We start from the raw sequence: 25,708 nt of genomic DNA, 5'->3' as shown, positions 1-25,708 counted from the left end.
AACTGAGCAGAATATCAGAAAACTATATAATCTCTCTGAAGTTTGACCTGATGTAACACAGATCAAATCAGTGAGAAAGGATGAACAGAAACCATACACTGCCTGAAAAAAGCCAAAGAGATTTATACAATATTCTCTAATGTACTGGGAGCCAGTGCAATTGAACACGATAAGATGAAATATTATCAAATTTCTTGAGATTAAATATCAACCTTTATGGCCGTATTTTGAATCAATTGCATTTTTCTCACCAATTTAACAGACAGATTAAAATAGAGTGCATTACAGTAATCTAAATGTGATAGAAATAACATTTGTATTAATAAGATGTATGCAGATTGACTAAAGTATGTTAGTTGCCTCAGCTTAAACAGCGTTTTCTTCCATTGAGGCCTCAAAAGTTAAAGATGAGTCTAACAGCACGCTAAGTACTTTGGCTTTAGATTCAACAGGAAAAGAAATATTTTGCAACAAGGTTATCTCTGCAGGAGCAACTGAGCAAGGATGACAAAACCATAAAATCTTAGTTTTATTTGAATGTTTCGGCTCTATTAGTCAAATGATGCAGAAACTGAGTGACTGCTGTGGATAGCGATAGCTCACACACGTTAGTCCAAGTGTTTCCCCACACATATATACTCAAAGCTCCTGTTGCCTTAGAACAGGTGTAACTTTGTTTGACATCTGGGAGACTATTTCATAAAGATACATATGTCAGCAGCATACCCACCCATTGTGCCTTTTCTGCCTTGTGCCTTGTTACAAAGTTACCTGATTTTAATTTTACTTTCTTTAACACTAGAAGATACTTGTTCTTGTACATTATTACCTGTCCATCCTTTAGATGTGTCCCTATCCCATTTGTGACTTTGAATCTATTACTGGGTGACCGTAGTGTATTTTTCTTTTCATACTTGCTTTCGTTGTTTACTATCTGTAGTGCTTCCAATTTCTTTAAATAATGTTTTTTGTTAAATAAAATTAAGTCTATCAAACCCAGCACTGTGTTTCCAACAGTGGCCAAACCAGCACCTCAGAATCCAAAAAAGTTGATAGATTCCATGCTGCTTTCCCCAAGTCTATCTTAATAATAGTTTATGGACAGTTGTCTAAACCCTTTCTAAACCTACCTACATTAATTGCTTTTACCATGTTCTCCAGTAACAATTCCAGAGCTTAATTGTGCATTGTATGAAAAAAAATAGTTACCCCAGTTTATTTTAAATGCCCTAATCATGGAGTCATACTGTAGCTGTAAATATAGATTGGTCTGGAAACATAATCTTGAATGATTTGTAGCTGACAGGGGAGCCTGATTTAAATTCCACTGTTGCTTCTTGTGATCTTGGGCAAGTCACCTAACCCTCCATTGCCTCAGGTACAAACTCAGATTATGATCCTTCCTGGGACAGAAAAATATCTACTGTACCTGAATATACACTGCTTCAATAGCTTTCAGGCTTGCAGGTGGTATATAAGAAAAAATAATAATATGATTTTAGTATTTAACATATAATGGATTTGATGGTTTTTCAATATTATAATTTCTATTCCTGGTATTTTGTGTGTAATATAAAAAACTAATACAACTTGCTTAAATGAATCAACTATGAATTGTTTATCCTGTATAAACAAAAAATAACTTATTATGGTTGTTTACAGTCAGTTGTCTTGTGGGAATGGTTCCCTGAACAGTAATGAAGTAGGAAAACCAAACCCGGGGAAAAACTCACCACAGAAATCAAGAAAGGATGGAGCAAGAAAGAGCAATGGTGAGAAATGGCTTTTAGATTTCACAAGTGTTGCAAATTGAGCGCTCTTCTTGGGCTTGCAAAAAGCTTTATGGAACGTGCTTGGTTTGATCCCTGGGGCTGGGGTAAAGTGGAAACAGTGTTCACAGTGCCTAGAGAGAGGCCAGATTGAGGCTATTGCATTCATTGCTCAAGAAATACACCTAGTGGCCAGATTTAGGACTCAAATGAGCCCTAGCGCATGACCCCAAGCTGAGGACTGCTAAAGTGGCAGTAGAGCTACCGCCGCTTTGCCGTGCATCAAATCGGGACCACTGATGGGCTATTACAGGAGCCTGGCAGTAGCTTCCACCCCCAGCACATGTCATTTCCGGTGAGACAAAAATATTTTAAATTTTTGTTGTGCTAGGGCTTACCCAGCGGTAATGATTACTGCTGGGTTAGCGTGGGAGCCCTTACCGTCACCTAAATAGATGGCAGAAAGGGCTTCCCCCGGAAATGGCTGCATTCCAATCCCTGTTATTAGCATAGGGCCATTTCGGGTTTTTTTTTGGGGGGGGGGGGCAAAAACAACCTTTCACCCGCTGTGGTAAAAGGAGGCCTTGGTGCGTGGTAAATCCAGACGCTGATGCCACCACAGGCCCTCTTTTACCGCAACTTGATAAAAGGGGTCCTTAGTGAACAAACTACAGTACAGGAAAGGGGCATTTATAAAACAGGGGTAACATCTCTGGGTAGTTGGGAATGGAGGCTCATCTCACCAGAGTCACAACCCTGGTTTCCATAGAGCTGAAAGTACAAAGGAGCAAAAGGGAGATAACAAGTGTTTTTTCACTCTCGGAGCTTATGGGGATCCCAGTTTCTGTCATTCCCAGTGTACTATGGTATTTGTAGACTTGCTTCTTCCTTTCAAGACCAGCCTACAGATTCCAAAATTCACCAGAAGATGATAGAGCATCAGAAAGGCAGAGCTAGCTTTAAATCCTGCTGCAGAAACAGGTTTATTTTTGTCAGTTCTATACTAAATATAATGAGCCAGATTGGCTAAGGCTTTGTCTCCAGTGGGAAAAGACCTTGAATAATGGAGGGTCATAATGTAACATTTGTACATCTCACAGGCTGTTCTAAGCATTTACACATTTCATTTTATTGCATGAATTGCTTGTATGATCTTGTTTTGCTAGGTTTCTTTTTTTAATACTTACCCTTTTCTGTAAGTGTATTATTGCATTTCACTCCAGGAGCTCAGACTCGGGCTTGAATCATGAGTGCAACAGAGTTTGAATATATGTCAGAAAAGGTGATTCTAAGGCTAGCTCTGGATTTAAATTTTGCCTCACACATTTTTAGATAGTTATGTAATTGGTTTAGGTTGAAAGAAAAACCGAAAGCCTTTAAGTCTAACATTTTTCTTTTTGCCTACCAAAAGGAAGGCGGAAGGCACATTATATCTGTAGCCAATTTTGCAATCTATAAACCAGTGACTTGACCAATTTCTACCTCTAATTTATTGTGCTCCAGGAATTATAAGCGATGAAGAGGAAAGAAGCACTTTGTTTGATAATGGCGCCAAAATCACTACTGGTCCACCTGACACATCTTCAGGATCTGTACAGCTGATTGCAATAAAACCTGTGACTCTGCCTCTCGCTAACCCAGCCCCCGAAGAATCAGCTATAATTAATGGTGAGGTAAGGAGAACTACCATACGCAGGAATAACCTTCACCCTTACCCCTGGGAGTAGAGAAGTAGCCTAGTGGTTAGAGCAGCAAGCTAAAAACCAGGGAAGCCAGGGTTTGAATCCCACTGGAAATGTTTTGCCATGATTCAGGGGCTTCCTGTCATATAGATCCTATTGTTTAAAATTCTTGGGTAATATGTCGGAAAGTTGGTCACTTCCTTCAGGTGTGCCTGAGGGTTCGCCCTTGTCGCTGACCCTGTTTATGTTTTGATGTCAACATTAGGAAGACTATTGGAGAAAGAAGGATGTATGAATTATATATATGTGGATGATATTACAATTATATTTCCCGCTTCTACTGACTTACAAGAGATGTCTACTGTTATTTCTCGTTGTCTTTCACTTATTTCGAACTAAGGGTATTCTCATGAATGAATATTTTATGAGTCTGTTTTCATATTGGGCAACTAAATTCTGGAGAGTTTTCCTTATTAATTTATATCTTTTGTCATGGAGTGGAGGAGTAGCCTACTAGTTAGTGCAGCAGACTTTGATCCTGAACGATTCCCACTGCAGCTCCTTGTGACTCTGGGCAAGTCACTTAGGGGCCCTTTTACTAAACCACATGAACGTCTACGAGTGCCCAACACACGCCAAAATGGAGTTACCGTCTGGCTACTGCGTGGCTCTTGCGGTAATTTCATTTTTGCCACGCGTCTGATACGCGCATCCGAAAAATAATTTTTATTTTCGGACATGCATATTGGGCGCTCACCAAGTGGCATTTGACACGTGTAGGTCATTACCACCCGGTTACCGCATAAGTCTCTACCACTAGGTCAATGGCTGGCGGTAAGGTCTCAGACCCAAAATAGACGCTTGGAAATTTTTCATTTTGCCGCATGTCCATTTTCGTTAAAAAAAAAAAGGCATTTTTTTACAGGTGTGCTGAAAAATGATTCTGCACGCGCCAAAAAAACACACGTCTATACTACTGCAGGCCATTTTTCATTTCACCTTTGTAAAAGGCCCCTTAAACCTCCATTGCCCCAGGTGCAAATAAGTACCTGTATATATCATGCAGACTGCTTTGAATGTAGTTGGAAAAAAAACACAGAAAGGCAGTATGGTCCTATTCCCTTTCACTTTCCCTTTACGACTTTATTGTTTTCCGAGTATGTGGCTAAAAAGTAGAGGGTGTTAATTTTGCTGAGTTTCTTCCTTTTTCTTATAATTGTTACATCCTAGACATTTTTATGCTCTAGTGTTCTTTCTATAATCCGCTGTGAACTGTGTAAACGGCATTAGTGGAATATAAGAAAATTAACTGTAACCCATCTGAGACCTTAGGCACGTCATTTAACACTCTACTCCCTCAGGCACAAACTTAGATCTCTGTTTGCAGTATTTGCACATTAAGGGCCAGATTTTATATATGACCCCTAGAAAATCTGCGGAAAACATTTCTGCCTAAGCGTATTCTATAAGCGGCGCCTAGATTTAGGCACGGTATATACAATATGCTTAGTTGATATTAGCGCCTAAAACTACACATGTCTATTTACACCAATGAAAATGTGGCATAAATCCCAGCGTGTAGATTTAGGTGCAGAGGGCCATATTCTATAACAACACACGCCAATCTTCAAACACCTACGAAATCCCATTTCCCCACCCAGAAGCATGCCCCTATTTGCCTGTGTGCATTAAAATGTAGGCGCAGTGTGCTACAGACTATGCTTAGGGACTTGTGCATGTAAATTCTAATTATTATTAGTGCTCATTATTGCTTAAGTGCTGTTAACAACACTGATTGGCTTGTTAAACCAAGTTATACGTGTTGCAGAATACGCTTGTATTTCACAACGGATCTCTAGGTGCACTATATAGAATTCGAAAAGATTGCCGTGCTGCAGTATTGTCTAGAGTCTAAGGCTCGTAATGTGATACAAAGTGTGCAGTGACTCTAGAATAGAAATTTCAAAAAGGTGTGCTTAAAAGTGGAGAAAAACCCTCAGAAACCTGGGACAAACTGTCGCAGGTTTAGAGCGAGGTTACCGTCATCACAAGTAACACACGCCCAGATTCTATCCTAGGGTATAAAAACTCCACTGTATGTTTGTTTTAAAGTTATGTCAAACGTGTATGCTTATTTTTTCAAAGTTTTATCAAGCATATTAAATTTATCTAAAGGTATGGTCCTAGATTATTGCACTGTTAGGCTTCCAGCATTGCTTCACTTAACAACAAAGTTAAACACTCTTATCTTTTGTGTTCGACGGGGGCCACTTCCGTTTCACCCTAACATCAAGGCTTCCTCAGGAACAGAGCGTTGAATCGCGATGCTGTGATTCTGCAAAAATGGAAAATTTAAACTTGAGCAGAAAAGAACCAAACGTATAGTAAATGCACATAAGCACAGACACTTGGATCCGCTTACAGCTTGACGGAGCACCATGCATTTCAAAATGGCGTCTCAGCGTCATCTGTGTGTCATCTGACGTTTATAGAGATCTAGATTGACTTGCATTAATGATTGATTGACTGATTAGCTGGTAAAGATTAACTGGTTGACTAATAGAAAACATGCCAGTCAATAGAGCTGTTGAGGCCATTAGGCTCTAATGAATCTAAATCAAATATCCACTGAGCCTCTCGTCTCTGTAATTCCAGCTTACGATCTCCACCTCTGTTTGATGCATCAATTCTATCGATTGCATAGCATTGAAGATCTTCAAATCTATGATTTTTCTCAATGCAATGTTCTACCATGGGCTCTTTGACAGCTTGTCTGCGAATATTTGATCGATGTTCCAATATTCTTACTTTTAACATTCTAGTGGTCATTCCCACGTATAATTTCTCACAGGGACAGCTGATTGCATAAACAACGTAGTCTGACAGACAATTGGTAAAGTGGCGAAAAACATGATGTTTTTTGGTCTTTGAAATATATATTTGTTTGACCTGTTTAGTAATAGAGCAGATAGGGCAAAGGCCACATTTAAAGTGACCACACAGTCATTTTGTATCTTGTTTTCTCGCAGTTCTATGGTCTGCTGGACTGATTAATTCTTTGATATTGTTGCACCTTGCATATGCAATCCGTAGGTTGACATTCTTAAAAGCAGGGATCGATTGTATGATTTCCCATCTATTTTTGATTAGTCTGGCTAGAAGAGGGCTGGCCTCATTATATTGCATGACCATAGTGCACAACTCTTCATTGTCCTTATCCTTAGTAGTGGTGGTCAAAAGTAATTCCCTACTGTTGAATTTGGCTCTACGGTAGGCTTTTTTAAGTATGGTTCTAGAATAGCCTCTATCAGTCAAATCATCAATTAGGGGTAATTGCCAAAATTAAGCTGCCATTTTAGAAACATATCCACATGGAAATGGTGGGATTTACACATGTACATCGCATACAGGTAAACATTTATTTCACAAAGCCGCTATTTACATATGATTATCCACAGCATGCAGAGATTTCAAGGGGGTGTGGTATGGACATAGCTTGGATAGGACTACAGCCTACAAGTTTATTTCCCATTTTACAAAGGTAATACTCATTTATGGGAAAATTTCCCATGCCAGGATTTACATCTGCTCATTGGCATGTGTAGGTAAGGGATCCTCCGAGGGTGTTCCAAGCTGAGATTGCATTGTCCAAAGACAGATCCCAGGGAAGGCAGAAGACACTTTCCACCCATGCTTCCATTACCTTTGCATAAGTAGTGTTGACGTTGTAAATAGTATACTATGAGATACTTTGAGGCATATTTTCAAAGCACTTAGCCTTCCAAAGTTCCATAGAAACCTATGGAACTTTGGAAGGCTAAGTGCTTTGAAAATATGCCTCTTTGTATTGTTATTTGAATATTTTTACTGCTGTAATTGTCTATTGCTTATGTTTGACTTATTCTTGCTGTACACTACTTTGAGTGAATTCCTTCAAAAAGGTGGTAGATAAATCCAAATAAATAAATGAATAGATAAGTAAGTAGGGCATTTGTGACCTGGATTGGCCACTGTTGGAAACAGGATGCTGGGCTTGATGGACCTCTGGCCTGTCCCAGTATGGCAATACTTATTTTTCCTTGCCACATGAAGTTCTAATCCTTCAGTTTGGTTAATTGTGAGTTGTGAAGACAAGGACTAGTTTAATTAATTGTGAAGACAAAATTAGTGCTCATTGAGACTGTTTACCGTTTGTTAAAACTTGTTATAATGGCTGTACTTACAATGGATATCTATAAAAAAAATCAAATAGGAAAAGGAACTCTATTAAATTAAAAGAACAAGAGTGGAGGAGTGGCCTAGTGGTTAGAGCACCAGTCTTGCGATCCAGAGGTGGCCAGTTCAAATCCCACTGCTGCTCCATTGCCTCAGGTACAAACTTAGATTGTGAGCCCTTCTGGGACAGAGAAATATCCAGTGTACCTGAATGTAACTCACCTTGAGCTACTACTGAAAAAGGTGTGAGCAAAATCTAAATAAATAAATAAACCAAGACACTTATATCTAGTAATAACATTCCCTTTAACAAGGACTGTGGGGCTTTGTTGGGGACAAGGGCTGCAGGAACATTACGTGAAGTTAAAGAGACTTTTGTCTTGCTTTATCCAGTCTGTGAAGTGAACAGGCTCTACACACTTGTAAATTCAAATAAAGTGACTATTTGATGAGGCTGCATGCCTAGCTGTTACCCATTCTAACAGACAAGGTTCTGCTAAAGGAAAAACAGGACCAGTGTTAAGCATGCTGGGGAGCGGGGACTAGGGCACAAATTTAAAAGGAGATCTCAAAGCCCACCAGAAGGCTGTATTTCCTTCCAATTTAGGCAGACGGAGCCCCCTGTGGCATTGAAGTCCAGGGTAACTGTCTTATGTGCACCCCCTTAATTCCAGCCCTGAGTAAAAACAAAATTAAGTGGAGCATTAGGACTAAAATGCAGCCACCAAACTGAGAGTGGAAGCATCACAGAAGTCTTCTGGTTGAAAATGTATTTTTTGTTTCACTAGGTTAACAAGGCTTTGAAACAGAAGTCAGATATTGAGCATTATCGTAATAAGCTACGTCTGAAAGCCAAGAGAAAGGGTTACTACGACTTTCCTCAGATCGATGGCAACAAGTCTCTGACAGAAAGAACCAAACAAATATACGAAAAAACCCAAAGGGAAATCGACAGCGTTTTGAATCCAGATACTGATGGGTCGTCTAAAAACAGGTAGGCGCTTCCTATATTCATTGTATATCACTCAGCAGTACAAAAATGGCTGTAGTACTTCTTGAATAATGTACAGGATCCTGTAACTTTTTTTTTTATTTTAGCATGTGCTGAAGAAAAGTACAAATCTTTCAGGTTCACACTACCTACTTCTAAAGAGATTCAGATATGTGTGGATAAGAGGAGGCGTCCCATTAAAGGGAAGGAGAGCTATCATTCTTCATGAATGCATTCCTTAGCTGCCCAGCCTCCTTCACCTGCACACTGAACCAGCTTCAGTCTGGGGATCATCTTTCTATTATTCATTTACAGCAACTAGCTGCTCCTTTCTCTATATCTTCTGTATGAAGTAAGTAATCTCCTTGTCTTCAGAACCTTCCCTTCTAGAACCTGATTACTAATTGATATATTTCAATTTATACATGCTTTTCTGAAGCGATTTTATAGTATCTTCTTTCTTCCCTTCCCGTATAACAGGCACCCTACAATAATATATGTCTCACAGCCTATAACTCCTTCATCCCACATCTATCTCTCAACTATACTAATCAATTTTCAAAAACTTGTTTAGCACCTAAGATAAGCAAGAAATCCTTACGATGTACTCTATATGTATATGTGGACATCCTCAGGTTTTAGTTTCAGTGTCTCCAAATGGGTTACTGTGACAGGAATGATCCTCACTCCTATGCCAGGGTATGTGGAATATGATCTCAGTATCTCAAATTTACTGCTAACGTTCACTTTATTTATTTATTGCTACTTGCGACATGCAGAAGCAAGCTTTCTTCTGGAGTTCATGAGACATAACTTGCATAAGCAAACCTATTAAGATGTTCTTGTAAATAGCTTTTAATCAAGCCTGCTGCTCCCAATACAGTGTGAAATACTTGTCACCTGGATTAGCCACTGTTAGAAACAGGATATTGGGCTTGATGGACCTTCAGTCTATTCCAATATGGCAACTCTTATGTTCCGTATCTTTCTGCCACATCTTCTTGGTTTCCGACTGCATTGTTTGGTACTTGAAGGTCTTCTATTTTTCCACTCAATACACTTAGGGGCTCTTTTACAATGGCGCGGGAGGGCTAACGTATGCCCAATCGGCACTACCTCTGGGGTAGCATGTGCACCTGGCGGTAATTTCAGAGTTTGGCGCATGCTACATCCCAAAGTACAAAATAATTTTCTATTTTCTACCATAGGGTGCGTTCCATGCAGCCAGCCTACACTGGCGTGTACTGCATGGTTATGGCGTGGGTAACATATGAGCACTTACCGCTAGGTCAATGGATGGTGGTAAGGGCTGAGGCCGTAAATAGGCACTCACTAGTTTTTAATATTAGCACAGACCCATTAAAAAATAGCCTTTTTCTCAGCGGTGGTAAAAAGTGGCCCAGGATGCACCTAAAAGACGCAACCACACTACTGCAGGCCACTTTTAACTGCGGCTTTGTAAAAGGACCCCAGAATAATCACTTGGCACTGACCCCTCTACTATCAGTGCTGTTCTTGTGTTCTTTTCTCCTTTTCAGGCTTGCTCTTGGGTGCTGTGGCTGACTGACTTTCAATTCATAACTTTGATTCTGAACCCTGGAAAATGTGAGGCACTCTTCTCTAGCTATTTTTTTTAGCTTAATTATTGGAGTTCCCATTCTTTTCTGTTAGGGGCAATGTCTTCAAATAGGTTAGTTTCTTGCATACTGTGACAGTAATGAACCTCATTTCTAAGTCTGTGATTGTGGAGTATGATCTCAGTTTCTCATATCTGCTGCTAACACTCACTGTAGTACTTACATCATGCCTAAGTGAGCTTCCTTCTGGAATTCATAAGATGTTACATGTATAGGCAACTTATCCAAGTGTGCTTGAAAATTCTTTTTAATCAGGCCTTTGACACCTAGAATGATGGGAAATATTTCTGTATCCTTCTGCCTTATTTTCTTGCTGCCCAATATTTAAATTCAGATGGCTCCTAAAACGGCACAAGTGGCTATCCGGCACTGAATGTCGCCGCTTAAAGATAGCCGGTTATGTATCCACCAATTTTTCAAAACCAGACCAGCCAAGTTTGGCAGCCGTATTGGCCACCACAGTAGGTCAAATAACTTTGGCCAGTCTGACTTTAAGTGACCAGCGCTGAATATCAATGTGGCCTGTTAAAATCGGACCGGCCAAAGTTAAACTGGATATTCAGTGCTGGTCACTGGAAAAAGACCAGCATTGAATGTCTGTGTTTAGCACCAAATGTGGGAGACAGCCCAGCTATGTGCTGTGGTCTGAATATCGGGGCCTTGGTCTTTACTATTATGTATGTAATTATGTAATCCACCTAGAACCTTTGGCAATAGAGCATAATATAAATATGTAAATATGTTAATGAATAAATTTCCTTTTCTTTTGTTATATTATAAACTGCTTTGATGTCCTATAGTTTTGAAGGTTGGTTAAGAAAGTTTTATCAAATCATAGAAACAGAAAAATATAGGCAGATGAAGACCATATTGGCCTACCCAGTCTGCCCATCCATGCCATCTACTCTCCCTTAGATATCTAATGTATTTGTCCCAAGCTCTCTTGATTCAGATACTGTTTGTCTCCACCCATTGGGAGGCCGGTTCACGAATTCACCACTCTTTCCGTGAAGAAGTATTTCCTCAGTCCATCCCTTTTCACCTTTCTCCTCTGCTCCCTCGTTCCAGAGTTTCCTTTCAATTAAAAGAAACTCACCTCCTGAGCATTTATGCCACATACAGTGGTGGAAATTAGTATTTGATCCCTTGCTGATTTTGTAAGTTTGCCCACTGACAAAGACATGAGCAGCCCATAATTGAAGGGTAGGTTATTGGTAACAGTGAGAGATAGCACATCACAAATTAAATCCGGAAAATCACATTGTGGAAAGTATATGAATTTATTTGCATTCTGCAGAGGGAAATAAGTATTTAATCCCTCTGGCAAACAAGACCTAATACTTGGTGGCAAAACCCTTGTTGGCAAGCACAGCGATCAGACGTCTTCTGTAGTTGATGATGAGGTTTGCACACATGTCAGGAGGAATTTTGGTCCACTCCTCTTTGCAGATCATCTCTAAATCATTAAGAGTTCTGGGCTGTCGCTTGGCAACTCGCAGCTTCAGCTCCCTCCATAAGTTTTCAATGGGATTAAGGTCTGGTGACTGGCTAGGCCACTCCATGACCCTAATGTGCTTCTTCCTGAGCCACTCCTTTGTTGCCTTGGCTGTATGTTTTGGGTCATTGTCGTGCTGGAAGACCCAGCCACGACCCATTTTTAAGGCCCTGGCGGAGGGAAGGAGGTTGTCACTCAGAATTGTACGGTACATGGCCCCATCCATTCTCCCATTGATGCGGTGAAGTAGTCCTGTGCCCTTAGCAGAGAAACACCCCCAAAACATAACATTTCCACCTCCATGCTTGACAGTGGGGACGGTGTTCTTTGGGTCATAGGCAGCATTTCTCTTCCTCCAAACACGGCGAGTTGAGTTCATGCCAAAGAACTCAATTTTTGTCTCATCTGACCACAGCACCTTCTCCCAATCACTCTCGGCATCATCCAGGTGTTCACTGGCAAACTTCAGACGGGCCGTCACATGTGCCTTCCGGAGCAGGGGGACCTTGCGGGCACTGCAGGATTGCAATCCGTTATGTCGTAATGTGTTACCAATGGTTTTCGTGGTGACAGTGGTCCCAGCTGCCTTGAGATCATTGACAAGTTCCCCCCTTGTAGTTGTAGGCTGATTTCTAACCTTCCTCATGATCAAGGATACCCCACGAGGTGAGATTTTGCGTGGAGCCCCAGATCTTTGTCGATTGACAGTCATTTTGTACTTCTTCCATTTTCTTACTATGGCACCAACAGTTGTCTCCTTCTCGCCCAGCGTCTTACTGATGGTTTTGTAGCCCATTCCAGTCTTGTGCAGGTGTATGATCTTGTCCCTGACATCCTTAGACAGCTCCTTGCTCTTGGCCATTTTGTAGAGGTTAGAGTCTGACTGATTCACTGAGTCTGTGGACAGGTGTCTTTCATACAGGTGACCATTGCCGACAGCTGTCTGTCATGCAGGTAACGAGTTGATTTGGAGCATCTACCTGGTCTGTAGGGGCCAGATCTCTTACTGGTTGGTGGGGGATCAAATACTTATTTCCCTCTGCAGAATGCAAATAAATTTATATACTTTCCACAATGTGATTTTCCGGATTTAATTTGTGATGTGCTATCTCTCACTGTTACCAATAACCTACCCTTCAATTATGGGCTGCTCATGTCTTTGTCAGTGGGCAAACTTACAAAATCAGCAAGGGATCAAATACTTATTTCCACCACTGTAGGTATTTAAACATCTCTATCATATCTCCCCTTGTTTGTCTTTCATCCAAAGTATATATATCGAGATCTTTAAGTCTTTCCCCATACGCTTTATGACAAAGACTACTGACCATTTTAGTAGCCGCCCTCTGGACCAATTCCATCTTGTTTATATCTTCTGGACGGTGCGATGTCCAGAATTGTACACAATATTCTAAATGAGGTCTCAACCAAAGTCTTATACAGGGGTATCATCACTTCCTTTTTCCTACTGGCATTTCCTCTCCCTGTGCACGCAAGCATCCTTCTAACTTTTGCTGTTGCCTTTTCTGCCTGTTTGGCCACCTTAAGATCATCACATATGATCACACCTAAGTCCCACTACTCTTTCATGCACAAAAGTTATTCACCCCTTAAACTGTACCATCCCCTTGGGTTTTTGCAGCCCAAATGCATGACCCTGCATTTTTTAGCATTAAATCTTAGTAGCCAAATTCCAGACCATTCCTCTAGCTTCACTAAGTCCTTACTTATGTTATCCATACTATCAGGACTGTCTACCCTATTGCAGATTTTGGCATCATCCACAAAGAGGCAAACCTTACCAGACAGCCCTTCAGCAATATCACTTACAAAAATATTAAAAAGAACCGAACCTTGCAGCACACCACTGATAACCTCCTTTTCCTCAGAATAAGCTCCATTTACCTCTACACTCTGTCGCCTTGCACTCAACCAGTTCCTAGCCTAGTCAGTCACTCATCAACTCATATCATTATTTGGGAGAATTGTATTGTGATTTGCTCATTTGAAATTGTTTAGAAATCTATTTTATTTGATTTGAATACTGTGTGTGTATGTCCTTTTTTTTGTTTGTTTACTATATTGATGACATATTTGTTTTAAAGAATGCTTTTTGTTAGCATATAAGTTACTTGGATTATAAATGTGTACAGGCAAGAGATATTTATTTGGTAAATTTTAATAGTTTAACAAACAGTTATTGAAGAAAAACATATAACCAAGAATGATTCAATTACTAGGCAAAGTTATTGGATTGTAATAGAATGATATTACAATGAAAAATTATCAGTTCTGAGCGATAAATATATAGACAATGGCCATTGTTCTACAAAAATTCATAAGTGGCCTAAATGGTTGAATATCTGCACAGAGTCAACTCGCTGAACTAAGCAACAGATGACATTATTGAACATTTTGCAGGCAGGGGAAAGACTAGTACTGAAGAATTAAGACCCTCCAGAATCAGAAGTTTCATGGGACAGGACATAGGGGAGCAGCAAAAGGCTACCTGATCACTTAGGAAAGGGCCTTCAAATATACAGCCTGCAGGTGGTTTCTGGCATGCAGATCTTTTGAATGTTGACCTCAGGGTAGCCACTAAGCATTGTTGTTGAGTGTAAGAGGTGTGCTGATGCATCAGTGGGAAATGATGATAAAAAGAAATTGAAGGGTAATAAACCAATATAATACCAAATTTGTCAAGAAATAATTGGAATTAATTTAAACTCTATTATTACTGAACTGGAACATTAAGGATTAAAATTCCATTTACTAGAAGAATCGATTGTTGAATTCTCCCAATTTCTCCATACAAATAGACACAAATTCTGAGAATATGTGAACTAAGGTTATCACAGTGAGTGCAAAGACACATGTAAGGGCATTTTCAATATGACATCTAAATCCAATTTTTTCTACATTTTGCAAAAACTATCCAAAACTCCAGTACTGAACATGGCCATTTTCAAACCAGAAAAATGTCCATTGTGCTCAGTGCATCTATTTTTAGGACAATTTTTGGAAAAAAAAAGTCCACGTGAAAAACAGACAAAAAACAAGTCATTGGGATGTATAGGTGGTGGTGGTGGTGGTTCCAGCATTCTTAGTAGATTGGTCACACATAACAAAAACTAATGGCAGAACAAATCTTCCACAAATTATATCGCAAAAAAGTGCACAGGCATCCTAGGGGCATTGCAGTGGACTTCACATAAAAGGTCCCAGGTCCACATTTCACTGTTACCCCCTTATATTGTATGATGAGCTCTTCAAAACCACCAGAAACCTACTGTGCCCAACTATACATCACTACAACAGCCCTTATATTTGCAAGTGTCACCTATATGTGGGTACAGTAGGTTTTCGGGGGCTGACACATTCCAACATAAGTCTAAAAGTTAGTATGGGCAACTACAATAGCCCTTATGCCTGCAGGTGTCACCTTTTTGTAGGCACAGTAGGTATTTACTGGCTGATATTCAGCTGGCGCTGGGCAGCACGCTGTCCTTCCGACACTGGCGCTAAACCCGGATATTCAATGTCGGGCCGTTTCTGGTGACTGGCATTGAAGATCTAGGTTCATTGTAGACAATGCTGAAATCTTTTGCCCAGTGTGTGGTGGCGGCGGTCAAAAAAAGCAAACAGAATGCTCGGAATTATTAGGAAAGGGATGGTAAATAAGACAGAGAATACTATAATATCTATGTATCGCTCCATGGTGCAACTTCACCTTGAGTATTGCATTTAATTCTGGTCACTGTATCTCAAAAAAGATACGGCAGAATTAGAAAAGGTTTATAGAAGAGTGACCAAAATGATAAAGGGGATGGACCTCCTCTCGTATAAGGAAAGCCTAAAGAGTTTAGGGCTCTTCAGCTTGGAAACGAGATGGCTGAGAGAGGATATGATTGAGGTCTACAAAATCCCGAGTGGTGTAAAACGGGTAAAAGTGAATCGATTTTTCACTTTTTCAAAAAGTACAAAGGCTAGGGGACACTCAATGAAGTTACATGGAAATGCTTTTAAAACAAAATAGGAGGAAATATTGTTTCACTTGACAAATAGTTAAGCTCTGAAACTCATTGCCAGAGGATGTGGTAACAGCAGTTAGTGTATTTTATTTATTTTTGTTACATTTGTACCCCATGCTTTCCCACTCATGGCAGGCTCAATGTGGCTTACATGGGGCAATGGAGGGTTAAGTGACTTGTCCAGAGTCACAAGGAGCTGCCTGTGCCAGGAATTGAACTCAGTTCTTCAGTTCCCCAGGACCAAAGTCCACCACCCTAACCACTAGGCCACTCCTCCGCTTCTGGGCTTAAAAAAGGTTTGGACAAGTTCCTGCAGGAAAAGTCCATTGTCTGTTATTCAGATGGACATGGGAGAAGTCACTTCTTGCCCCAGGATTGGTAGCATGGAATGTTGTTACTATATGGGTTTCTGCCAGGTATTTGTGACCTGGATTGGAAACAGGTTGCTGGCCTAGATGGACCATTGGTCTGACCCAGTATGGATATTCTTATGTTCTCAAACAATTTTTGGCTGGTGCCCACCTCAAACTGCAATAGGCAGTATTTTTAGGTTCTGTTCATGCTTTATTTCCAGGCAGCCTCAGACGAGCAGCTCAGTGTACAGGAGTAGGCAATCTCTGAACAGCCCAAGCCCAGGAGAGACAGAAATGGACCTACTTGTAACACGTGAGAGGCCAAGACGTGGGATACGCAACAGTGGCTATGACGTAAGTTCAGACAACAGATTTTGTAAGACCTTAATAGGATGCTTATTTTTTTCTGAACAAGAAGTGAAAGAAAAGATAACAAAATATTGTACATAAATTTATGGTTTAAGTGCATGGTGAAATAGATCTCCTGCTGAGTTGTGTGTATATACAGTGGGGGAAATAAGTATTTGATCCCTTGCTGATTTTGTAAGTTTGCCCACTGACAAAGACATGAGCAGCCCATAATTGAAGGGTAGGTTATTGGTAACAGTGAGAGATAGCACATCACAAATTAAATCCGGAAAATCACATTGTGGAAAGTATATGAATTTATTTGCATTCTGCAGAGGGAAATAAGTATTTGATCCCCCACCAACCAGTAAGAGATCTGGCCCCTACAGACCAGGTAGATGCTCCAAATCAACTCGTTACCTGCATGACAGACAGCTGTCGGCAATGGTCACCTGTATGAAAGACACCTGTCCACAGACTCAGTGAATCAGTCAGACTCTAACCTCTACAAAATGGCCAAGAGCAAGGAGCTGTCTAAGGATGTCAGGGACAAGATCATACACCTGCACAAGGCTGGAATGGGCTACAAAACCATCAGTAAGACGCTGGGCAAGAAGGAGACAACTGTTGGTGCCATAGTAAGAAAATGGAAGAAGTACAAAATGACTGTCAATCGACAAAGATCTGGGGCTCCACGCAAAATCTCACCTCGTGGGGTATCCTTGATCATGAGGAAGGTTAGAAATCAGCCTACAACTACAAGGGGGGAACTTGTCAATGATCTCAAGGCAGCTGGGACCACTGTCACCACGAAAACCATTGGTAACACATTACGACATAACGGATTGCAATCCTGCAGTGCCCGCAAGGTCCCCCTGCTCCGGAAGGCACATGTGACGGCCCGTCTGAAGTTTGCCAGTGAACACCTGGATGATGCCGAGAGTGATTGGGAGAAGGTGCTGTGGTCAGATGAGACAAAAATTGAGCTCTTTGGCATGAACTCAACTCGCCGTGTTTGGAGGAAGAGAAATGCTGCCTATGACCCAAAGAACACCGTCCCCACTGTCAAGCATGGAGGTGGAAATGTTATGTTTTGGGGGTGTTTCTCTGCTAAGGGCACAGGACTACTTCACCGCATCAATGGGAGAATGGATGGGGCCATGTACCGTACAATTCTGAGTGACAACCTCCTTCCCTCCGCCAGGGCCTTAAAAATGGGTCGTGGCTGGGTCTTCCAGCACGACAATGACCCAAAACATACAGCCAAGGCAACAAAGGAGTGGCTCAGGAAGAAGCACATTAGGGTCATGGAGTGGCCTAGCCAGTCACCAGACCTTAATCCCATTGAAAACTTATGGAGGGAGCTGAAGCTGCGAGTTGCCAAGCGACAGCCCAGAACTCTTAATGATTTAGAGATGATCTGCAAAGAGGAGTGGACCAAAATTCCTCCTGACATGTGTGCAAACCTCATCATCAACTACAGAAGACGTCTGACCGCTGTGCTTGCCAACAAGGGTTTTGCCACCAAGTATTAGGTCTTGTTTGCCAGAGGGATTAAATACTTATTTCCCTCTGCAGAATGCAAATAAATTCATATACTTTCCACAATGTGATTTTCCGGATTTAATTTGTGATGTGCTATCTCTCACTGTTACCAATAACCTACCCTTCAATTATGGGCTGCTCATGTCTTTGTCAGTGGGCAAACTTACAAAATCAGCAAGGGATCAAATACTTATTTCCACCACTGTATATACTAATAAAACATCTGTTAAATTCAGCATGCAGCTGAGTTCCAGAACTATAAAGACCTAGGTATACCCATAGAATATTGTACAGTAATCCACTGTGTGCAAAAATGGGAAGGGGTGTACTCCTTATTTTTATTTTTTCAGGAAGGAGAAAAATAGGATTTCTAAATTATTTTTAAGGTGTGTACAATATACAGCAGTATCTTAACATTTTCTCTTCCTCAGACTGAACCTGAAATAATTGAAGAAACAAATATTGATCAAGTCAAGGACCTGAGGGGCTATGCCAAGTCCCGCCAAGTTAAGGGCCATTCTGAGACATCAACCTTGAGTTCTCAGCCTTCTATCGATGAGGTCAGGCAGCAGATGCATGTGCTGTTGGAGGAGGCATTCAGTTTGGCCTCCACAGGCCATGGAGGCCACAAAAGACAGCAAGAAAGGTTCATTCCAACACAACAACTACCATATGCTGAGGTTGTGACTAGTGCTCCTGGAACTATGAGTCGACCACGAGGAGGAGTACAGTGGGTGCCAACATATGGCCCTGAAATGTATCAGTATAGCTTTCCAAGACCAGTAGGTTATACCTTTTTTTTCTTTTTGTCTTTTTCCCTGCTTTACCTTACAAGTGTCTGCAGTTCTATCTCCTCCCATGGCATGCTCAGACAGTTCCAGAGGTCCATCTCAGCCCAAAGGCCTCCAAGGCAAGGGCTACTGTTATAGTGGCAACCAATGTCCTTCCCTTCCTAGCCCTGAGTGCGCCATCTTTCTGGTACTCCTACAGATGGACCAGAAGATCTGAGCTTAATTTCGTGAATCCTGTACTCACAAGCAGATGATCAAAAGCCCTGCGCTGTTCCAAACAGCGCTCTAAAATAGCGCTGGAGCAGCACGGGGCTTTACCGCAACGATGATCAGAGATGATTGTATGTAAATTTAAGCACGTAATTATCTCTGATCATGGGATAGAAGTGCGGGAGAATTCCGCACTTGTTTGACAGGTCTGGGCTGTCAAAAGCCCAAATCTGTCAAACACAGGGTTAAGGTCCATGGGACCACCAGGCCCCAACTACCCCTGCCCAGAGCAACGGGGGCTGGAGGTCCGGCAGACCTCCGGTCCCCCTGATGATCCCCCCCCCCCAGGTTCAGGGAGGGCTGGAGATAAAGTGGGTTTCCAGACCCCCTAATTCCCCTCAACAAACAGTCCCTGGTGGCCTAGTGGTCGACCAACCAACCCCCCCCCCTCCCAGTGACAGGGGGGCTGGAGGTCCCCCCCCCCCCCCCCCCGATGATCCCCCCCAGGTTCAGGGAGGGCTGGAGATCTGGTGGGTCTCCAGCCCCCCCTAGTCCCTGGTGGTCCAGTCCTCCCTACCCCCTACCTTGTGGGTTGGAGGAGGGAGGGTAACCTGCCTCCCTCCTCTTCCTGCGACACCACAAAATGGCGGCGCCCAGCCCTGCCCACTGTATCCTGGGATGTGCTGGGCGGGGCTATACACCATATACACTTGTATGTAAAAATAGGTGCAGTGAGCATGCACATGTGTATTTTACACATTATGCATGTATGTCACAACTCTGCCTGCATTCTGCCCAGACCATGGCCTGGGAATAGCTACAGCAGATCATGTAAAAGTAATTGGCACACTTTCTAAATTGCTTAATTTTACAAAAGTCATTTTCTGTGTGTAAAAGATGCTTGCACATGGAAAGATCTGTGTTTAGCTCAGCGAGTTCATTAATATTTATTATTGTTTCCTAATTATCTTAAAATATGTTGTCTTTCCTTTTGTTAGATATAAAACTCATACTCTTGCAGAATAGTCTAACAACTTTGTAGCAGGAGTTTGTAACATGAAGCTGTTGTACTAAGTTTTATAGTGAAGTATCTTTACAGTTACTCTGTTTTTACAGGTAATAGAAATAAATTGAAACCTAGAAAAGAAAATTATACTTTATATTCTTTTCTATGTTTTATTTCTATTTATTACCTTTAAAAGTGGACTAACATGGCAACCAACCACTTTACTCTGTTTCTACACAAATGAGTAAATACTAATTTTCTTCCTCCCAGGCGTATAGATTTTCTCAACTTCCTGAAATGGTTTTGGGATCTGCCCCTCCCCCTGTCCCTCCAAGGACAGGGCCCATGGCAGTTGCTTCTCTTAGAAGGTAGGTCATTATATTTTCTTGCAGTAACAAATGGTTGATGGAAAACATCTGATATCAGTGTCTTGAGTTTGCTTATTAGAGTTGGAAGTATTAATAGATTGCCACCGTCCATAGCTGCAGTTTTGTTTTGTTAATCCCTTTCTGCTCATCCATTTCCTCATGGGAAAAATGAATGCAGCTAGGTTGGAGAGAGCTCTTGGAGGACAATCTGGGCTCCTATAAATATCTAGTCAAGGGGTAGAGTCATTGTCTTTGGCTTCCAGTCCCCAGCCAATGTACCAGGATACTGTTAGGATCCATTCAGACTAGATAGAGCATCTGGAGGAAAGGATAGGGCAAAGCAGGCACTGGAGCCTGTAAAGCTGCTGCACTAGCTGGAGGATAAAGTTGGAACAGGAAACCAGTTTTCCATCTCCAAGTTTTATGAGGAGAAAGGAGAGAAAGCAAGATTAAGCCTTAAACAACTGATTTAAAGAGCCACAGAATCCAGAAGTTGCATTCCAGGAGGGAGGGATCAGACCAGTGGCATAGCTACGGGTGGGCCTGGGTGGGCACAGGTCCACCCATTCTTGGCTCAGGCCCAGCGCTGTAGTTAGGAGGGGGTACAAGGGGAGCGATGGCTCCCCCAAATGGACTTCCAGCGGTGCTGGCACCTATTTTTCACGCGGTCTGTTGAACTTACACAGTCTGCATACGCCTATGCAGTCTGCTGTCCTTGACTTCACAACCTGGCTATGCTTCTGCTCAGGTTTTACTTTGGAACATTCTTGCTGCTATTGACTATTTCATTGACTGAAAGAGGTGTGTAGAGAATGAATTATGTGTCAGCCAACCTCCTAGTTTTACTAGTCCCCAGCTCTGCCTTCAAACTAGCCCATAAAAATATATCTATGTAGCTCATATGATGCTCATATCTAACCCAGGGTTATGTAAAAATGCAATTCATGATCAGCAACCTAATCCATGTAGTTCCCATAACTAGTGTTTATTTATATCTGATTGTTCTAATAAAAAAAAACAGTAAATCAGAGAAAAGATGACAAAAGGACCAATTTACAGGCAGCTCCTTGTGACTCTGGGCAAGTCACTTAACCCTCCATTGCCCCATGTAAGCCGCATTGAGCCTGCCATGAGTGGGAAAGTGCGGGGTACAAATGTAACAAAAAAATTTACTGGCTTTAATGAACAAGGTGTTTTTAATTACCCCTCTCTAGACCCCCGCAGGACCCTTGCCCACGGAGGTGTACAGAGGGTTTGTTCTTCGAGGATCTTGTTGATCAACCCCTCCCTAAACTTCTGCGATAACCCATTCCATGGTGTTATGAATCGGGGTTCTAAGGAGCACCTCCAATCCCAGAGATATAGGGGGGGGGGGTGACAGAAGGCGCAGTTCAAATCTAATTCCCATGACCACAGCTTTCTGTCTTTCTGGATCTAAGTGAATCTTTGGCCATTTATGTCCCCACATGAAATCTATGTGAGTGAGAGAGAATCTTACTTGTGTGTGTATAGTATTCTGTGAAACAGGTGGAGGAGAGAGAATAGATTGAAACAGAGACTGGAGCAGTGTAAAAGAATTAGTCTTTTATTCTCACCCAATCAGGACTTCAAGTTGGTACATACATCAGTCAGATTCTGGGTTCAACCGGCCAGAGCTTCGCCGTTGTCCGATCCAAGTTGGGGAGGGACTCCGACGATAGCTCTGATACCCAGTTCTTATATAGCATTTTCAGTACATACAACTCAATTGGAGAGGGACTTTTTTTCTAATCTTTCTTCATCTCTGAATCATACTTAACCGCAGGTCAGGTGCCCACCTGCCCCTCCTCTCAAAGATTTCTTCATAGTGCCAATTTCAACACTTTTAAAACCTCTTTCCTAATACTGAGAGAGATCTATGTCTTTCTATCTTGTGATTCTGGGAGCCATGTTATAAAGACAGACTCCATTTTAAGAACCAAGCTTTTTACCATTTTTGTCATTAATTTCTACATCTTAAGTGTTACACTCAATTTGAAAGTTGTACCAGGTTTCAATAAGACTCACCAAGCAGTCCTGCTCTTGCAGGCTCTCAGCTATAAAGCCATCAGCTGGTTATCAGGCCTAGTCAGTGCTTTTCAGCTGTTTAAGCTATGTAACTTGGCCCACCACTATTCCAGTGGATAGGTCTCAAGCTGGGACACATATTAACAAAGGATAGCAAATATGTAAATTGAAAGCAGCTAGAGTCTTTCTCTGAGAGGAATAATGCTAAGTTTAACTTGGGGAGGTCATTGTTTATATGCCCCACTAGGCGAACACCTAGTGAATACCTGAAGAGCGGATAACCCCTGAACATAAAAGAATCCAGTCAGTATTCAGCCCATGGCAGTCAGCATTTTTAAAAATGTTGAGCATTGCGGGCTAAATTAGTCCTAAATATTCAGTGCAGGGCCAAGCTTGGGCATTAGTATTGACTGTTCAGGTCTCACCAGACTTCTCCTGGCTGCCAAAACTTACACAAGTCCCAGTCAGTATTCAGCCAGGACTTACATAAGTTACTTTATGCAGATCCCAGCTGAATATTGGCCAGTATCCGCATAAGTGGAGTCCACATTTCCTCCCTCCCATCCCCCTCCTGAGCAAAGTCTGATCCCAGCTTTCCACTCATGTTGTAGCTTCTCCTGGGCAAGTTATGACTGCTATTTATGTGGTCCTACATGCCTAGTTAGCTACGTGGGCTCCGGCATTGAATATTGCTGGCACCTGCATAATTCCTGGCTTCCCTGACTCCGCCCCACTCCTGCCCATATGGCCAGTTAGTGCTGCTGAGTATCAGTGGATAGCCGAGCACAGGCGATTTAACTATGCAGTATTTTACTTAGCTGCCTAACAGATTTTAGATCCCACTGCCATAGCCTAATGGGATTTCAAATGAGGACACAACAGGTGAGAATTATGGCAATGTCAGTTGCCCATCTCTGCTGGGCTTTCATTGATAAAATGCAATAGGCTGCAACCTGGTCTTTTAATCTCACTATTCCCTGGACTGCACATTGTGAAAAGAAAATGCTTTTGTTAAGCAGTTCTACAAATACTTTTAAAATAATAGTCAACTCCCCAGAAACCAAAGCAAAGCAAATCAAAACAGGACAGCTCTCAGCTATGGGATTCCCAAATTCTGTGACCAATTCATTCTGCTTGTTGATGGATAAAGTAAAGATGCTTATGCTTACCTGTAATGGGGGTTCTTCAAAGACAGCAGGATACATCAGCTCCTAAATTCTGCATTAGACTGAGGAGTCTTTTGAGATAATGGACATATGGGCACGTGTTCAGCACCTTCAATGAGATCAACTACATGTGTGTGTTATTGCAGCTGTCTACTGAGAACACCCATTACAGGTAAGCACTTTTGTAAACTATTAAACCACGGGACATCAAGAAAGACTGTAGTTTCCATTAAAGTGATGTTTTTATGCATAACATTTCCAGTTTATAGAGCATGAAACACAGTGAAGTGGAACTAAAGTGTATTTTCTAATTCTAGTTTTCCTGTATCTCTAATGCTATACAATACTGTCATTAGAACACAGTAGCCCTGGCACAAATGTGCTGAAACTCATCAGCACAGTAGAAGAGCGATACAGTGATAGTCCATCTCATTCTGCTCTAATATTCACAGTGCTGTATATCTCTCAGGCCTATGCTTGAACTCTGGTGCATATTTGACATGACTATCATTCAGAATTTAAAAAACCCAATTTTATTAACTTATTTTTGAAGTTTTGAATGTTTTTTTTTTTCCAAAAATGAGGCACTTTTCCAACATGTTGTGTCTGAAAATGTCTTCTTTTGTTCTGCTTTATTTTTGCATGATTATTTCTTTTTCATTTTCTTTTGATTGTTTTTTTTTTAGTCTTTTAATATTTTCTCTCTTTGCTCTCATTTTTCTGCATTTCACTGGAGTTTGCTACTTTTTCCTTCAGCATGGTGTCCCCAGACTCTTCTAAATGCACCTCACATTTAAAGACACTTTCTGTTCTGTAACTGGATCTCACTTGAAAAGGCACTTTCTGCTCCAGAAAGTACGGGATCTCACTGTTCTTGTAGTGGCTGTCATCTTCTGGCCTGGGTCCTAAGATGCTGATATTTCTCAGACTTGGAATATGCCAAGCTTTTATTTCTTTGGTGCTCAGGTCTACAGCCGATGTTGGCAGCAAGTCCAGGACAGCCGAATGCAGAGCACCCGAGCAGGGACCACACGACACTGCTGCCTTTTCACCGGTTTCAAGAGCCTCAGTACCTGTGGCTTCACTGGATCATTCATCTTCAAATTGCTCAGGTGAACAGAATGATGCACATTTACCATGCCTATAAATTGTGTCAAAAGATGCAAAAGAATCTTAAGATAAAAGAAAAATCCAAAAATGATGTAGGCTATTATTGTATTTATGCTTACATGTGAAACATAAGGTTGTCATGTCTTATTCTACATTTTGAGATGAATCAATAGATGCTAAATTTTGTAAATGATGATTTTAAGAATAGAATTAAGAATATAAGAAAAGCCATGCTAAGTCAGACCTAGGTCTATTGAGCCCAGCATCCTTTCTCTGACGGTGGCCAATCCAGGTCACAAGTACCCGGAAGATCCCAAGGAGTAGATCTATTTCCCATAGTTCATTTCCAGGCGTGAACAATGGCTCTTCCTTATCTACCGTCGTTAATATTTTATATGGCCCTCCAGTCCTCTTTTCAACCCCCTATTTTGGTTACCTTGACAACATCCTCTGGCAAGGATGAATGTTCACTGTAAGGTTATTTCCAGTAATGCTTCTGTTTGCTATTGTAGCAGGATGTTTAATGCGCCTTCCTAGGCAGTGACAGGCAGAGCATTCTGGGTCCCTACGCCACAGTAATGCCAGTCATACTAATTAAGGGACAATATGTTCTGCAGGGCCGGTCTTAGCAAGTGCGGGGCCCTGTGCAGACCAAGTTGGTGGGGCCCCATCCTAGCCCCGCCCCCACCCTACCTCCACCCCATTGATATGATTATTCAATTTTTAGAAATTTTTTTTATTTATGAAATTTCAAATAAAGACAAATGAAGCTAAACTTGTACAGAAAAACTGATTGAAATAATGAGCACAATGCTATCATGAACCCCCCTCCCCAGAAATTATTCAGTTCAAGTCCACTACAATTAGTAGTTCCAATTCTCATAACAAAGGAGAATAAAGGAAAAATATTAAGAAAAGATCCAGTACTTTCAAATTCCCCTATTA

At 41.5% G+C, this 25,708-nt stretch overlaps 1 protein-coding gene across 1 annotated transcript in view; it reads left to right on the top strand.

The window, feature by feature from the left end:
• KIAA1549L (KIAA1549 like) overlaps positions 1 to 25,708 on the top strand; it is an 85,726-nt gene that overhangs the window by 46,648 nt on the left and 13,370 nt on the right. Inside the window, exons 11-17 of the mRNA XM_030202426.1 lie at positions 1,663 to 1,772; positions 3,273 to 3,442; positions 8,455 to 8,660; positions 16,395 to 16,527; positions 18,498 to 18,848; positions 20,344 to 20,441; positions 24,620 to 24,765. Of these exons, the coding sequence (XP_030058286.1) occupies positions 1,663 to 1,772; positions 3,273 to 3,442; positions 8,455 to 8,660; positions 16,395 to 16,527; positions 18,498 to 18,848; positions 20,344 to 20,441; positions 24,620 to 24,765 (1,214 nt within the window). The remainder of the gene's footprint in view (positions 1 to 1,662; positions 1,773 to 3,272; positions 3,443 to 8,454; positions 8,661 to 16,394; positions 16,528 to 18,497; positions 18,849 to 20,343; positions 20,442 to 24,619; positions 24,766 to 25,708) is intronic.

This window comes from Microcaecilia unicolor, chromosome 4 (assembly GCF_901765095.1).
Source record: "Microcaecilia unicolor chromosome 4, aMicUni1.1, whole genome shotgun sequence".
NCBI classification, from domain to species: domain Eukaryota; kingdom Metazoa; phylum Chordata; class Amphibia; order Gymnophiona; family Siphonopidae; genus Microcaecilia; species Microcaecilia unicolor.
This window is presented reverse-complemented; position numbering and strand designations above follow the sequence as displayed.